This window comes from Misgurnus anguillicaudatus, chromosome 2, assembly GCF_027580225.2.
Source record: "Misgurnus anguillicaudatus chromosome 2, ASM2758022v2, whole genome shotgun sequence".
In the NCBI taxonomy this organism is placed as follows: Eukaryota; Metazoa; Chordata; class Actinopteri; order Cypriniformes; family Cobitidae; genus Misgurnus; species Misgurnus anguillicaudatus.
Genome location: NC_073338.2, coordinates 36,417,352 through 36,434,684, shown reverse-complemented (window position 1 = coordinate 36,434,684; position 17,333 = coordinate 36,417,352). Strand labels below are relative to the sequence as shown.

The 17,333-nt window shown below is 36.6% G+C and overlaps 1 protein-coding gene across 4 annotated transcripts in view; it reads left to right on the top strand.

Annotated features, from left to right (window-relative positions):
• Nucleotides 1–641: 641 nt before the first annotated feature.
• arhgap21b (Rho GTPase activating protein 21b) overlaps nucleotides 642–17,333 on the top strand; it is a 70,425-nt gene continuing 53,733 nt past the window's right edge. For 2 of the 4 annotated variants that reach the window (XM_073854700.1, XM_073854696.1), the window contains exons 1-2: nucleotides 643–879; nucleotides 1,647–1,853. In XM_073854700.1, the coding sequence (XP_073710801.1) occupies nucleotides 1,773–1,853 (81 nt within the window). In that variant the 5' untranslated portion in view covers nucleotides 643–879; nucleotides 1,647–1,772. Of the gene's footprint in view, nucleotides 880–1,646; nucleotides 1,854–17,333 lie in introns of all 4 variants that reach the window. The other 2 variants (XM_073854691.1, XM_055203020.2) reach the window with 2 other exon arrangements.

The window sequence follows — 17,333 nt, the reverse complement described above, 5'->3', positions numbered from 1 at the left end:
TTTTGTTTCTACACATTACACTACTTGTAGTGTACCTCTACATATATAGATGGTGTACAATCAGAGTTAATGTTTTTAATTACAATATTATGTTCAAATTAGTTTAGTACTGAATTTTATAATATTTTTTTGTAAAAGTGTTTGTGTATTGTTTAGTCAGAATCTGTCACAGGGTAACACATAAACTACAACACTGTCATTTTTGTGTTAAGATACAAAACGTCCTAACAAGAAGTTCCATCCCACAACATTGCTTCATTTGTACTGGTAGCATATGACAGCTAAACAATCAGAGATAGGAGAAGGAAAACACATTGCTGTGATTTAGTCTGCATAACACAAGAATAAAATAAATTAGCATTTGTTGATTTTGTTTAAATTAGTTTATGGAACTACATCTACATTACAGCCTTAACAGTAAATACGTTTGTAAATCTTCGAAAATGAGACAGAAATTGTTATGTTAAATGGTTATGCATTTATTCAAACAACAACAAAAAATGTGTCATTGAAAAATATATACTTATACAAAGATTATATTGTTTTGAGAAACTACAATTTGTAACAACGCTGCCTATTGGTTGAAATTTAAACAAGAATTGTTACACAGAATCTGATTGGACGGAAGATTGCCAGCTCGAAAAAGGGTGGCGTTTCCAAGGATTCCGAGAGCGCTCGAGACCGATCCAGCGAGTGCTGCGTGCGCGTGTGTGCTGAGTTGGACCGGGAATAAGAAAACTTTCTCATTGTTTTTATCCATCAAAACTGAGATATGACACGAACTTTTCCTCCCGTTTACGCTGTTTTAACGAATCTGTGAGAATTTTTTTCTTCGCAATGGGCGTTCACTGCGTTACATCAGCGCTTTATTCCCAACAGGTAGGTGCTGGCTAGCCTTTACAATACCAGTTAGCCTTTACTTTGTTTTGCTAGCTACACGAGCTAACTGGAGCTCACGACTTTGTATATCACTTTAAACACTCAAACTTCATTCATTCCGGGACGGATTGGAAACGTTAAAACAATTAAATAAAGTTACACACTTTCAAATTGTGTTTATATAGTTTGTTGTGTTTGAATACACGACATCAATCCAGAGCAGAAAGTTTCCAGCGCTATTAGCAGCTCACACCAGTTGAGTGTAACCCAGCAGACCAAACCTCGTCGCTTACATTCCGATAATAGTTTCTATCACGTTATCACTTTTTTAACGAGATTAAATACATTTCATTTGCTATTCAGTGTGATATCGCAAAGCTTGAGAGAGTTTGTAATGGACAAACATGGAAGCACATGCAACCATGTGGCTTGAGGGAAAGACTCGTGTTTTGCTTGAATAAGCGATTTTTTTGGGGGCGTTCATATTGAGCGCGTTATTACTCTCAATGGGGGTTCACTGCACATATCAAAAACAAAATCTATTCAGAAATTGTTATTATACATATAATAATAACATGTTTGTAAATACGTGTAAACTATTAAAGTATAACTTAATAATAAAATGATAAAAGGAAAACCAAAATACAAAGTTTTTAAGTCAACACTTAAACTTTGACGCTTCGACTGCGGTGGCTTTGTTTACATCAAAAATGTTTTTTTTAGTAATGAAAACAGCCACATTTATAATGCTTTTGTTGCTCCAACAGGATCATTTACCCATGCATGTGGAAAATGGAGTTGATTTGGATGTTGAAGAGTGACCTCAGAAGTGATTTGAGGATTTTTCTCTACATGTGGGCTGCAGCGGTACTCCGGCTTGTTTGTGAAGTGAAATGATGGCGACACATTGGACAAAACCAGACGACGAAGATGATGATGAACTGAATTATGCTGGTGTATCTCCACACTGCGAGGTAATGATCATGTTATGATTCATTTCTTACAGCTTGATGGGCATATTAGTGATGTATCTATGGATTTTCCCTGTGGGGTTTTTTACCAGCATATATCTGTGCTGCTCACTAAGAAACATTGTCCTCGAAATGGTACTTCATGGGATTTGATCAAGTTCTATCAATAGGGTGTGAATCAAGATATTGCCTTCTTTTTAAAAAGATCTTGGAAAAGAATGATTTTGACAACATTCAGTTTTAGCTTGATCTCTAGGTTATGAATGAAGTCTAAACGTTACCAGTTTCAGTGTAGTATGACAAGAAAACGTTTTTATAAAAGTGCACCATTTAACCATACAGTTCATTAACGCATCACGAGGAACTAATTTTATTGTGTATGTTATGTTGTCATCAGTCAGGGATAAATGACTTTAATTTCTTATTATCTACATCGCCACACTAATAGGTCTCAGTAAAAACATGTTCAGGTCGCAAGATCAAATTCAGTTGTAATGTTGTGCACTGTGTTGTTGTCACTGGCTATGGTGTGCTGTTTTCTTTATCCAGCTTTGCCAAGTAAAAAGGACTTATTTATGAATGCAGACTTCTCTCTTACTGTGGAAATGCTTTTTCCTATTCTTTTATGTAGCATTATTGAAACATTACAATTGTGACTTTATGTTTGTCCGTTTTCAAATGTGGCGAGTCTGAAGATCAAAAGCAGACATTTGTATGGCTGGACTTGTTCAGTAACTTGTCCTTTACTTTGCTTAATGTTTAGAACTCTGTTTGTGACGTTTTGATGCATGCAAATTGCATCCCTTAGCACGAAACTGTCTGGATATTTCTATGCTGTTTCACTGTCTGGAGTTTAATTGTTGTCTGAAATTCCTTTGTTGACACAGAGAAATATAATGTACTGTAATTTACAGTAATAAATGTTTGCAGCAAAAGAAATTAAATTCCTTGGATGCCCTTGAAGGAAATTCCCTGGCGGGCTTTCTTGGTAGCGAGGAGCATCCGTTTATCTGCGAGCATGCTGTGGGGGAAGCTTTTCTAAACAGTCCATGCCGACAGATCTCAGTGCGGCTACAGTGCAAACAGCTGATGTGAAACCCCTTTCTTTAAACACATGGTCAATGTGGAGCCCATCTGAGTGCTGACACTCAAATAATACTTGCAGTGTTCCTTTTGATGTGGAAGTTGAAGTTATAGCTTTCATGTGTCTTGCACTTTTCAGTTTGCTTTATGTTGGAGCTGGTATGCTAGCTTGGTTAGAAAAGGAAGATTTATTTGCTGGTTTAGCTGTAACACCTGACTTTTTTGGCTTATGTCCAGTTTAAGCAATCTGATGTGGACTGGCTCTTTACTTTGCTCTTTACTTTGCAAATGTGAGTGATGTTCACGTTCTGGTTTCAATTTTTGTTTTTTGTTTAAATACATGGCAAGAGCTGGAATTTCCCTCTGAGATAGAAAGTAAACCCAGCTAAAAAAGATTATGTACATTGTATGACTGTTGATTCTGTGTGTGACCGTATGTAAACAAATGCATATTTTGAGGAGCTCATAACCCAGTATTTTTAGGAGAAGTGGCGCTATCCAATATATATTTGGTATTTTTTACAAAAAGGAATAAATGGTTACATGAAGGTCAAAGCCTTTATTTATCCTTAATTTAAACCGTTTGCATAATCTTTGTGGCTGAAGTTGTACCATTCCCTTTCTAATAAACGATCTATTCCACTAAATCCAATCAAAACAAAAATGAATGCTATACCATGCAGTACCATATAATAAATTAATGTTTGTCATCTTTAACATTAATGACTGTATGGGGGTTTCCGTAGTGAATGCTTGTCATACCGAAGTTGTTTAGCTGGGTTTAGTTGTTTAGCTGGGTTTGTTTTTTTAACCTTACTTTGTTCACATGAGCATTATCATGTTGGAATAGAAAAGGGTCCTGCTCATACTGTTGAAATTATAAAATCTATAAAACATACAATTCTCATGAATATACTGTACTGTAGCATTAAGATTTGTGTTCACAGAAATGACTAAAGTATGGCGCTTTTCCATTGCATAGTATCCCACGGTTTGGTTTAGTTTGGGTCGGTTCAGCTCACTTTTGGGAGCTTTTCCATTGAGTGCAGTACGTAGTACCCAATACTCTTTTCGTACCACCTAGGTTGGGGTTCCAAGCGACCCGAGCTGATACCAAACGTGATGCGAAAACACTGTAGATCAGTGGTTCCCAAACTTTTTCAGCGTGCGGCCCCCCTTGTGTACCGTGCATTCCTTCATGGCCCCCCAAAGAAAATTTTAAATTCTAAAACTCAACATTTTAATTAAAAAAACATTAAATCATACAAAAAAGTAGTGCTTTTGGTTAGTAGCCTTATTTTCTTTGGTTTAATTACACAGAATTCATAATAAATTAATGTATTTCATAAAATGTCATAAAACTGGGGCCCCCCTGGCACCATCTCGTGGCCCCCAGTTTGAAAACCACTGCTGTAGATAACTGATTGGTCTGAGAGAATCATCACTACCAGCGTCACCGCTATAATGTAAAAGATTAGCTTTACCTTCGTGCTAGCCTGCACTGTCTCGAGCAAACATGTTGTCATCTGTGCTCTGCTATTTGTTCCTAAACTCCCTTTTAACGGTGAAAACATCCACAGGTTGAGAATCAGGGACACCATACGAGTTTTTTCTAGACTTGCAGTTTGTGGGGGAACATTCGCGACTAGCACATTAGCATTATATATGCTTAAATGCAATTTCAATGAGGCTCAGCGGAACCCGTCGACTGACACCACGGGTGTTTGAACAGAAACTGTCATGTGAGACAGAGGTAGTAATAAACGCAATGTGCAAACTTCTATTTGTGGTGGCCAATTTTAATTTTGTGGCAGACTAAGAAACAAATAAATGTATGGGAATGTACAACAACACTCTCACTTGTATGATGTCACAGCAGTAGGCAGCGCAAATATAACGACACGCCTATAATCCCTCCCACTGCGAAGTGATACTAAACTCGATGGAAAAGCTAACCAAGCCAAAGTGAGGTGAGCTGACCCGAACCATACCGTGGGGTATTATGCAATGGAAAAGCGGCAGTAGTCAAACTTCTTCATTAGAAGGAGGTGTCACAGTCCTTTCGTCTTTACAGTGCCAGTCACAAAAATTGTATGGTAGTAAAATCGCTTGGCAACTGGCAAGACTTAAAAAACACATGATCTAAATAATAATGTTTATACATCAGTTTGCTGTGGTTCTCGATTCTGATTGGCTGAGTGCTATATGCAAACTGAAACTATAACTCGCACACATTCAGCATTTTTAAACTGTCTCGGTTTCATTCACACACATCCTCCCTTATTATTTCTCACTAATAATCTCATTGATTCACACTAATAGCTCCACTGAAGCAGCACAGTCATTACTAATTCTAAATTGACGTTTTAAAATTTAATAATGAAGACTTGTTTGTGACTGTTCTACTGGGCGTTGAATCTGAAGAAAAAGTTCCCTACAAAAGAGAAATGTAAAGAAATGCAGAGAGCATCATTACATTTTTGAGGTGGCATTTAGTGGCTTTTGCATCTGAGCTTCTCGTATTTGTGTAGCAATTGGGAATGACTGCCTGCTTTTTTTTTGTTGACAACGATGAGTTGAGTTGCTTATGTTTTGCAAATGTGTGTTGAATTTTCCATCTGTCACAATAAAGTAAATTTTAGTAAAATAAGCTCCTACAACATTAAAAACAAACCGTTTTGCATTTTACTCACTGGCACACTCTAGGAACGCTGCTCAGCCTGTCAAAATAGTGGACCGAACATACTGTTGTGTTATGTAAATTAAATTAAAATGATACATTTTGATCATACAACAATCTTTAACTATCACTACTATGTCTATGGTGGTTATAGCTGTCCTACTATAGTTCACTCCCATGAATTAGCATTTTTGTGCATGGTCTGACTCTCTGCCGGCTGTCTGAATGAAGACCTTTGTATAAACTCCTGCCCACATTCACAGCAGGTTGAAGGTCATTTATTTATAGAATCAATTTATTCCTGCACACATCAGCCCTCCCCTTTAATCTAATATGCTCCAATGTCTGTTTTTCTGCACGAATGGAGTCAGGGATGTTTCTTGTCTGCCAATGGTAGGTCTGTCTTCATTACTGAGTGATGTGGTTTCAAACTGAGCAATGTGGAAATGAAACTTGTTGGCTGCATGTTGATTAGATAAGCTGAGAGTTTATTGGGTAAACATGCACAACTCTGCATTAACGCAGGGTTTTTGTTAGTAACTAATTTTTTTATGCTACATTGGCTCATCCTTATATTATCTCATCGTTCATGTAGCGCAAAGTTACTCAGTTTTTTAAGCATGGTAGTGTGAATGTTTCAAGCAATTATGACTGACTTTTGTGGGACAAATATTTTCAAGGATCTTTGAGCTACTTTTTTCCTTAAAATATAAGTATATAGTGACCAGTGGCTTATAAACTTGTTTGGTTATTCTTCTTAAATGGAAATATGTGACCATTCTTGTGGAAAAACCCAGCTAGTCATTTTTTTTCTGTTTTCTACACAAAATCATCCTACATAATGTAAAGAACATTCTGTGATATAACCTTGACATCTGTAATATTGAGGGCCATGTCAAAGATTGAAATGTAATCTTAAAGTTTGATAGAGACTTCAGCCTGGATTTCACAGGCAGGGTCACAATAGTTTTATTGAAAACATTTTGGTCCATCTGCATCTTCATAATTGTGTTCTGTTGGCAAGCAGACAAGCCACTGCTTGGGTGATTCTCACGAAAACTTGGTTTTAAAAATGTCAAGCATGAAAATGTAAAAATTGCTTAAATTTACTTTTTTCCCACCAGACATTGAAAAACAAAGTCTGGAGTAAATGGGAACATTCATTTAAAAACTTTTACTTATCATTTAACACTTTTTGTAACATAATTTAAAAAATTATTCCTAATAAATCTCATTACCGCAGCAGTCAGAAAACAAAAGTATTATGCTTCTATTAATTAAATTAATTAAACATTTAATAAGCATCTGTTGCGGTAATGATAATCAAAATGTCGTGTAAGCATTCTGACAAGACAATATTTCAAATTAACTGTAAAAAAATGATCTTACCTAGTAGCCATCTTGAAGTAACTGGTCCATGTGCTTGGTCACTCAAAATCAAACTTTATTAAAATTCTGTATGTGTGCTTAAACTGTTCTCAAAAAGTGTTGCGGAGTATGAGAACATCAGGCATGGACACATAATTTTCCTAATTTTTCTTCATTATTATTTTTTTTCTTAATATTTTTGTGTGAATTTGATTCATGTTCAAACACAGCCGGACACATTGCAGTAATGAGAATTTCAGCAGAAAATGAGATCAAATTTCCAATTATAAATTCTTATGTTGAAATCACCCATTGTGCAAGGTAGAACACAGTATTGTGTTAATTCTGATGCTTTTTAATGTTACTATATTACACATTTTAAAGCTAAAATCATTAGTGCCGTGGTGTTTCAATGGTTTCGTGAGAATCACCCGCTTGGTCATGATAGCAATCATTGGTTAAAGATATAACCTTGTTATTATATAAACCTTGTCCATTTCCTTGTATAAAGCATTTCAGTTAAACCAATGACTTGACTATGATTACTTTTGTTGTTGTTGTTGTTGCTCTAGGCATTTCCTGATTTGTTGGGTGACCATAATCTACTCACTATGTATAAAGACTTTGGTGGCCTTTCCTACTACCACCTCAGTAGCTGTGTTTCCGTTACCCTTCAAACTGCACAAATTGATATTGCGAATTGAAAATATGTAAAATGGAAACATGTCAGTTTTGCAAAAACTTCCATATATCGGCAAAAACGTTTTATGCTTGTAGAGGTGGTTTTTCAGGCAATTCGGAAAAGGTGTATTTTGCAAAACTGTAATGGACATATTTTCAATTCGCAATGTCAATTTGCGCAGTTTATTCACATTTTCAGGTCACCTGATGCAAGTCACATAATCACCTGATGATGCTGTATGTACTAAAACATCCCAGAAACACCTCAATACATGTCTAATCCCAAGCATAAGAAGCTTTCCTTGCCAATAATGTTTGGATAAAGTTAAAATACATCTCCATTTAAAATAATGTACAATTACCTCCAAGAAACACTTATACGTAGCTGCTACTAAGTATAAGGGGCTTTCCTTGGCATTAATGTTTGGATAATACTATTACATCTCCTCAGGTTAAAAATAATACCTAGTGCAGTGGATGTGAAATTAGTAAACGTGATGAGTCGACGTAATGTTTGGAATGACTGGAAATTCGGTCATTCCCAATATTCTTTTGTCAACATTTTAAAACTAATGCTAAAGTTTTGCGCAAATCTGTAATGGAAACATAGCTACAAACGGATGAATTAGTTATTGATTTTTATGCATTATTGGTTTTGATATCGGAAAATAATGGATACATCGAATAAGTGTATAAGCCAGCAACACAACAAAAAGTAGACGTGACAAACAGTGAGCACAATGTGCATTTTAAGCAGCTGTGCACTATAAATGATAAATTATCTGGCCTGATTGATTATATCTGCATACTGTATCAATATAATAATCATTAGCAACTCCTTAATGGATAAGAAAGAACCTGGTAGGCTTATGTGGGATGTTGCAGAGAGAGACACATTGTTGTAAGTCAAATGTGCATTCGTTTTTTTTAGCTTTTCGTCCATGGGTTGTATTTTTCCATTTCTCTGACGTGTTTCGGATCGTCATATGATAAACTTATGGTCTGTATGGGAATTCAATATAGAAAGAGCTGTTCTTTATCCATGTTGAATGGTAATAGTCATTTGACTTATATAATGTACAGTGTTTCCCACAGGATTTTGAGATACTGTGGCGGCGATGACGTCACACGCTGATTAGCCTATATGTGACGTCATTGCGTCGTGTTTTACTCTTTGATCCGTCACATTATATTGCATTTTAACACAACTGAATGCTATTTTTACATAGTTTCTGTTCTGTTGTCTATAAAATAGTGACTAAATAGGACCCAGTAACGACCCACGACTCAGTAACTCTTTGTTTAATCCAATCAGCTCTTTCCTTAACTGCTGCTAAAAACGCGACATTGTCTGAAAAAAATTATCATACGTTTACATAGGGGTGTGACGGTTATTATATAACCGTGAGACCGACGGTTATAGTTGAACACCGTCATTAGAACTCTATAACCGACAAAACCGTGTTATTAAAATATTAAAAAATATATATCATAAAGAATGTTTAAATACTAATTAAAAAACAATTGTCAACAGTCTGTGTTACACGCCCCACCATGTTATCACGTCACGCAATGAAAAATACAGAGCGGAGCAGACACTGACAACGCGCTGACATACAGGAGAGACCAGGACACTTTTTGGGTACTTTGAGATTAAACATATTAAACAAAGTCTCACCTTTCAAATCATCTCTTCCTTCTATTTAATTTATAGAATCAAATAAACATGAATGACCATAATATGTTTTAACCGCGGAAAGTCTCCGCCCCGCTTTTCAAGTTCAAATCCTCCCATGTTAATCTACTAACTCTACTGAAAGCACATTCACTGCTAGTTGTCTTGTTTATTAATTGTAAATAAACGTAAAGCAAGTAGCGAATCAGTGTTTAGTTTATTCAAATGCTGGTTTCACATCGCAAGCACGAGCACTGAGCAGCGCGTATGCGGAGAGCATTTGCCGCGCGTGGCCATTGTGCTTTTACAACGGCTGCGTTTGCAGCGCATATGGCGCAGTTTAATAACAGAATAACAATCTCAAGTTCACATTACTTTATTTTACATGCATTTATGAGCAAAACCTCTTCAAGACGCTTTTTAATCCACATTGTTTTCGTGCTGTTCTGGTCCGTGTAATGACAGATATAGACACAATTAAAGACATTAAAAGCCCGTGGCACAAATCTGTTTCTCTGAAGATTATTAAGATAATGATAGATATAGGATTCATTTATGCTGGGCAGAGAGTGACAGCGCAGTCTTCTGGCAACAGTGTGTTTTTTAAATATTTCATTGCTTTCTGTTAAATTTATAAAAGTCATTACTTTTTAAAACACACTTGGCATCACATTCATTATTTTATAGTAAAATGACACTTTCGCGTCAATCCACCAGCATTTAAACAAGCACCCCCCCCCCCCACACGGTTATGTGATGAACCGTCACATTTGACTCACGTCATAACCGTCATCACCAATTCTGAAACCGGCACAGCCCTACGTTTACATTGAGGCTGTACTGATGTTGCTCTTCTCATTGTTGTTGTGTTATGAGCGATTTTTTTTAAATTTGAAATACGAGTGGTAGTTTTATTGTATATCGCATATAGTGCAGACAATTTGTTGCAAATTCAGAAATATGAGAGAATACACGGTTGCTGTTACTACAAAACCTTTTGTTAAGTCACTCTCATGATGAACTTGATCAGTCGTCTTCTCTGTCAGTAACATCCGTGACTGTTGATGTTTACGGGAAAAAGAGAAAGTACACGGAGGAACACAGAGTTAAATACTTTTCACTGTTATGTGAGAGAGGCACGCAGCAAAGAGAGGGGAGGGGGCCGGGCGGGGGCGCGTGCTGTTGAGGCGCTGCACACAACGAGAGAGGGAGGATGGAGGCGCGCTGAGCGCTCGCTGCAATGAATTAAGCCGTTTTAAACAGTAAAATTAAAATGTAAATGGGAGTCATGAAAAATCCACAGATAAATGAATATATGGGAAACACTGATGTAATCATATTGGGAAAACAGCAGTGGTTCAGACGCCCTGAATTCAGTACTTCAGTTTAAGAGTACGTTTTCCAGCAGTGACTTGATGAATTTGAAGAATATGAAAGTCAGAAGTTTAAAGCTTTCTCTCTTGTCATTGGTGATGTTACCCAGGCTATCGTTTTCAACCCTAAGGTCTTGCTTTTGGTCGTGCTTGACTTCTTTATCCACCTCTTGTGCAGCTGAAGACACCAGTATCATAGCACACCTCAATTCAAGATTCCTGCTTGGGGAGGGTGGAAACCACTTTATCTTGTTAAACGTCTTCAGGCGCCCATGTGTTTATCATTTAGGGGAACATAAAGCAGCTTATCCAGTTTTGGCTTTCTAAAAAGGAAATTCAGATGCCGATGTGAGCCCAGCCATCCCCAGGGAATGCAACATGTTGTCCAGGTGCTTCTGTGCTCATCATGAATTATAAACAAGCTTGCAGGCTTATCCTGAAAGAGCTGGTGTTCTTATCTTATACAGAACAATGGTATGGTGTATGGATGGATGGTATCACAGATATGTTGCAGTTTCCATGCCAAGTTTTTGTCATAGATGTCTGTTGGACGTGCCAGTGCGACAACTGGAAATAACCTGTAATGTGCACCACTGTTTGCTAAAGTGTAAGCCTGTACTTTCATTTAGCTGTCTCGTGAGCAGGATCCATCCATATTTTTAAATTGTTGGTCAACGTATGTTTACACACATGGGCTTGCTTTTATATAAGCATCTTGTATTTATCAGCTGCACTCCAGCTGTTTTGCAGCAACAGGATATTAAGATTATTGGCCCTGGTTCTGTCAAATCGGGCTTAAAAACAAATGTGTGACAAATTAAAATTAAAAATTTTCAATAACTTTTAATTGAATATTGTGTAAAACAACAAACACTTTTTCACTTTAATTATTTTGTATTAACACATTCTAATATCATCATATATGCTTATGTATTGGCCCTGCTCTTTGAATATTAGCATTGGGTTCGATTAAATTCATATTGCTTCACCACTTCAGTCACAAAAAAGAAATTTTAGAGTCCTACAGTGCTCACATATCTTTGCCTGTTACGCTCACAATTACTCTAGAGATGTTATTGCAACGTTGAGTTCACAGCCTAGTAGTAGTGATGATGCAGAGTTTAACATCCACAAGTGATTTTGACTTCAGAAGATTTATGGTTGGAAACCCTAACCATGATGTATTTTGTTTTAGTAGTTTGAATCATAGCACATGTTGTTACGTTTAGCTAATATTTTCATTCTCTAAAAGGCTTTTTACACCCAGTATTAAAATGCGTTTTGGTTGATCGGATCACAAGTGGATGGCACTAAAGACGGGTGTAAATGGGATTTAAAACTCATCCACTTTTGACCACATTCGGAGGTAGTCGAAAATAGAGCCCGACCGATTTATCGTTTTGCCGATTTTATCGGCCGATATGAGCATGTCGCAGATATATCTGTATCGGCGTATAAGCCGCAGATATGAAGCCGATATGAACGTCCCTTTCAAAAAACATTAAATGCTTTTGAAAGATGTAAGTACTTGTTTGGCCAGCAGAGCGCGCCCTATTGGTTGCTAATGGCGACCCAGGTCACTCACTGGAGTGACACCAGCCAATCCCCCACCCCTTTCACTTCAGTCAGTTCAGGTGGCGGCAGTCACGCGGTTTCTTTACAACATTATACACCTGGTATTAAGATGCACTTTGGTCGATTGGATTATTATGAGTGTGCGAGAGAGACACATTCCTGTTTACATTTGGTGTTTTTAATCCGTTGCTTTTGTCCACTTGGGAGTTGTTTAAAACGCAAGCGGAAGAAATGACGCGAGGCGGAGAAAGGACGCGCTTAAACTGACGCGCAGTCTGTGGGAGTACAGCTGCTTGTGTTGTTACTGAACATGCAATTGATTAAATAAGCTCGCGCAACTTTGCTCTCCGCCTCTTTTCTTTAGCGAGGGTGTAGACGCTTTAGTTTTATAAAAGTTTAAAGTCCCGACAGAACACTGTGGGTTCGTGTTATAAAAACGTTGTGCAGTACATTAAACATAACCCTACATCATTATATTGTCAGTAAGTCAAGCATTGTCGTCTGAACGGTAAGTTTCTATTTAATTTGTGAAGTATAACTTACTGTAAAGCTAATAAACAATGACTTTATAAGTTTCTATTTTTTAAAATAAGCCCAATATAACATTATTCTCGTCAAAACTGACAATGATTTAAGTTATATGTATTTTGTTTTGTTTGTGTTTTAAAGTTATTTATAATAAGTCAAGTTTACTGTTTTGTGCACTTATATCAGAATCATTTTGGATAATATAGTTTATTGTTAACTTGTAAAACACACCTGCCTATATTACATATCTTTATCACGTCATTTTAAGTGTTTGTTCACCACATTTGTGAGTGATGTGATCATTACAAAAAAGTATTTATATATAGTATATTCTGTTAATGTATAGTGTATTCTATGTACAGTACTGTAGTAGTATAATATACTGTAGTATATGTGTACTGTACTATAATATGCACATAAAGAATATCGGCCGATATATCGTTATCGGTCTTTTTTTACTCCCTAATATCTGTATCGGCATCGGCCCCAAAAAATGCATATCGGTCGGGCTCTAGTCGAAAACCCACCGGATTGCTTTTGTGGTGTAGATGGACATGTGGTCGAATTTTTTTCAAACAGCCACAAAACACCACCTACTCTCAGCCTATTGATTTAATCTGTAATGTTTTGAGTGCAATGTTTTAACATAGGACATGACTTGTAGCACGGACACACAGTTGTACAGCGCTACCTTTAAGCTTTCATTGATAAAACTGAAGCGGCTCTCCGCCTCTTTCATTTTTGTTTAATTTTGCGAGTTAGCCAAGCTTATTTTATCAATTGCTTTGAAATATCAGCAAAAGCTTTCACATATACATGTACATAATATTAGTTCACATCAATTAAAACTGTTATTTCTCACGCTTTCCTTTAAAAGAAAGCAGAGGGACTGGCCCACAGACCACCCCCTAAGTAATCAGGAGAGAAGTGGTTGAAAGTGGACAAAAGGGACAGATCAAAATACCAGGTGTAAACGTGAATGTGTCTGTCTTGTCTACTTGTGATCCGATCAACCAAAACGCATCTTAATGCCAGGTGTAAACAGTCTCTAAAGGTTGTAGTGTAGGCAGTATGTGGCTGACCATAGCACTCATGCTTTGTGTGTCTGATGGTTGGGGGGAGTGTGTCTACTTTGCATGAGTGGCATGACTGTGTTACGTAAACGCAGTCCAACAAGTTAGAGAGAAAGGAGACCGGCAGAGGAAAAAACAGACACAAACACACACCTACCCAAACACACTGTTGTGTTGACAAACTCTCCTTATCTGTACTGGTCCTATGGTCATGAAGATAATTTGTTTTATGTATTTTTTTCAAAACAACAACAAAATGGAAAAAGATTCCAAAATCATTTAATTCAAAATGTTATTTATTGTTTAAATATTATTGTATGGAAAATTGTCCTTCTTCAACTTGTGTGTAATAGATCAACTTGTTTATAGATTAACCTCTCTCGGGCCATTGATGCTGAAATAAATAAAATGTAAACATAAATGGGTGATTCTTACGAAATCCAGATTTAGAAGGTGTCCAGCATCAGAATTTTTAAAAAGCCCTTGAAGCCGATTTTTTTTGCACATATAAGATTAAGGTCTGAACTTACCATAAACATTATTTTTAGAATATTTAAAAAATATTTCCTATAGAATTATTTACATTTTTTAGATTATCATTATCAAAAATTATTACCGCAACATGATATTACATTAAATATATGCATCTACAAACTAATGTTTCGGTAATGAGAACTAATAAGTTATCTAGGTACTATGACAAACAAAATTTAAACTTTTATCTTGAGAGAAAAAAGAAGAACTTGAAAATGTTAGTTCCTTGAGGGCTTTAACAATGATTGAAATTTGTTGCGGAGGATGAGAAAATTGGTCTTGGACACATTTATATTCCTTATTATTGTCTCTACATTTACCAATGATCACCAAATACCACATGTTTCTTTACTGTAAATGTTTATAGTATAACATGCACTAAAGCTTTATTTTTTAGATTTTTTAATTATAAATATTTCCATGTCACAGAACCCAAATCCAGTCATGGACAGGTTGCGGTAATGAAAATTTTCAACTTAAATGTGAAAAAAACAACAAAATTGGTTTGTATGATTTGTCATTTGAAATCATGTGCAAAATAGTACATGAAGAGATGTTTGTAACTGTGCTTCTTATTTTAATAGCATTTATTTTTTTCAGTCTAATTTTGCGAGAATCACCCAAATGTAAAATACTGTTGTATTGTGTTTTGCAATATCACAGAGTGAAAAAGACCCAATTTTGCGGGGTGGTGTGTTTGGCATTTTTTGTAACTTTGCGTGCGGCTTCGCCTCCAAAAATGACTGGCCTGATCACATGTTAGTTATTGTTAGTAATAGGGCTGGGTATCGTTTAAAACTAACGATACTTTTTCCGATACCATATGTTTTAAAATCCATTTAAACATCAACAAAAATACATTAAACACACAACTTTAATTTTTCACCTTAATTAAAACAAATTCTGGTAACACTTCTCACTCAGGGTAACATTATTAAAATATTCAAATGGGTGACTGAGTTTTACTGGAAGATTTGTATGCATGTTTGTTTTTTTGTAAACAAAGAACTGTACTCAACTTAATAATTATCAAAATATTAAATACATTTGGGATTTTTAAAATGAGTAGAAAATGCGTTCAATGTCATTTCATTCAAGTGAAATTAGCAAACCAGTTAAATGGAATTTTAGTTTGTTTTAAATAATGAGCCAGGCTTGTAAACAGTGTTGGGCTGCGTGTGTGCGTCAAGTTTAAACCATAGACTTTAAAAAAAAATAGGTTTAGACACATCGTTCATTTTGGGAGACGAGGGCATGAAGTCTTGCGATGCGGAGAGACTGGCGCAAGTATTTCATAACCATTGAGAGACACAAGCTGCGCGCGTGGGTCAAGTTTAAACATTTTGTCTGAGACTGTTGTGGGAGACGTGCGTGCGAAATCTGGCAATGCTGCGGAACCAGGCACGAGTAACAAGCATTGAGAGACACAGGCTGCGCGCATGCTTCGAATTGAAACCCCTTGTCATGAAGTGCCGTTTTGGTTGACGTGCCGTTCACGGAGAGACAGCACGGCCATACTTGCGCTAACTCTGTTGGTAAGACGGTCACAAAGCCTTTCTGTATATTTCTCATATTGCATCCTTTCTACACTTGTGTTGTGTGACTGCGAGTATCTTTAGAAATCCTCCCCGTCATGTGGTGGTGGACAGCCAATCACCGTCGCTTTAGGTCCTTCCACGCAAGTACAGGCTCACACAGACACAGACGCTTGGCTTTTGGAACCGAAATTTGGCACCGAAAGATAAATCATTTTTCGATACTCATAGTATCAAAGTTTTCCGTTCGATACCAGTAAAGTATCAATGTACGGTACCCAGCCCTAGTTAGTAATTGAGCACTGGTGACATTAGCAAATTATCGTAGTTACAATGTGCAAAAGTATTTCGACTGACACTAAAGTAAATAATGGATTTTTCATTATTGGTTTAAAGGCGGGGTGCGTGATTTTTAAAAAAACACTTTGGGAAAGGGGCCGTACGAGTCGGGCTGTATACCAAAACACACTTGTAGCCAATCAGCAGTAAAGGGCGTATCTACTAACCGACATTGTTGCCTTGGTTGCGTATGTGTGGGGCGGGTCTATCAAATGAAGGTCCAGATTCTATTGGGGCAGGGGCATGTTTGTTTAGGTGATTTTGAATGTCAACATTCGCTTTCAGAGATTACGCACCCTGCCTTTAAGTGCTACTTTAAAGTTATTCATCACTGTGCTGCAACAGTAGACCATCCTGTTCTTTGTTTTTTTTATATGAAGAAAATAATATTTACACTTCATGTTCTGGTGATCATGTGTCTCAAACATGCATGTTGCCTTTAAAATGTTGCTTGCACACATAAACATACTCTGGGATTCCCCCAACAGGGAAGAGTGAGCAGTATTAAGATCATAGAAGAAACACAAGCCAGTCAAACATTGCGGTTTTGCAGTCAGCAGTGCCACTTTTAGCTAACCTGTTTTCTTCCATAGTGCCTGTAAGCTGGATTGGTTGTCTGGGTGGTCTTGTAGTTCTAACCACATTGTAAATTTAGACGAACCACATCAAACAAAAAAGCACTCAACCTTAAGCTATACAAACTGTTGCAGGATCACTCTGTCTACCTTCTAAACTTCCTAGTGGTTTCTTTTCTCTTTGTGCCTTTTAATTTTTATAAATACCGGTGTGGAGATTAAAAGCTGATTAAAAACTTGAAGGTGTTTGTGCAAATGTTCTTGGAATATTTAGATAAGTATTACAAATTATATCCATTAACTGGATGATTTTGAATTTAGTTTGATTTTATTTAGTCAGACTTTATAATGTTAAACCCAGTAAGATATTAAGTTGTTAAAATATCATCCAAAGCTCAGTCTACAAGACTTGTAAGATTAATTGTAGAGAACGTTAAGCATGTCGTTCATCTTTTTTCTTTGTT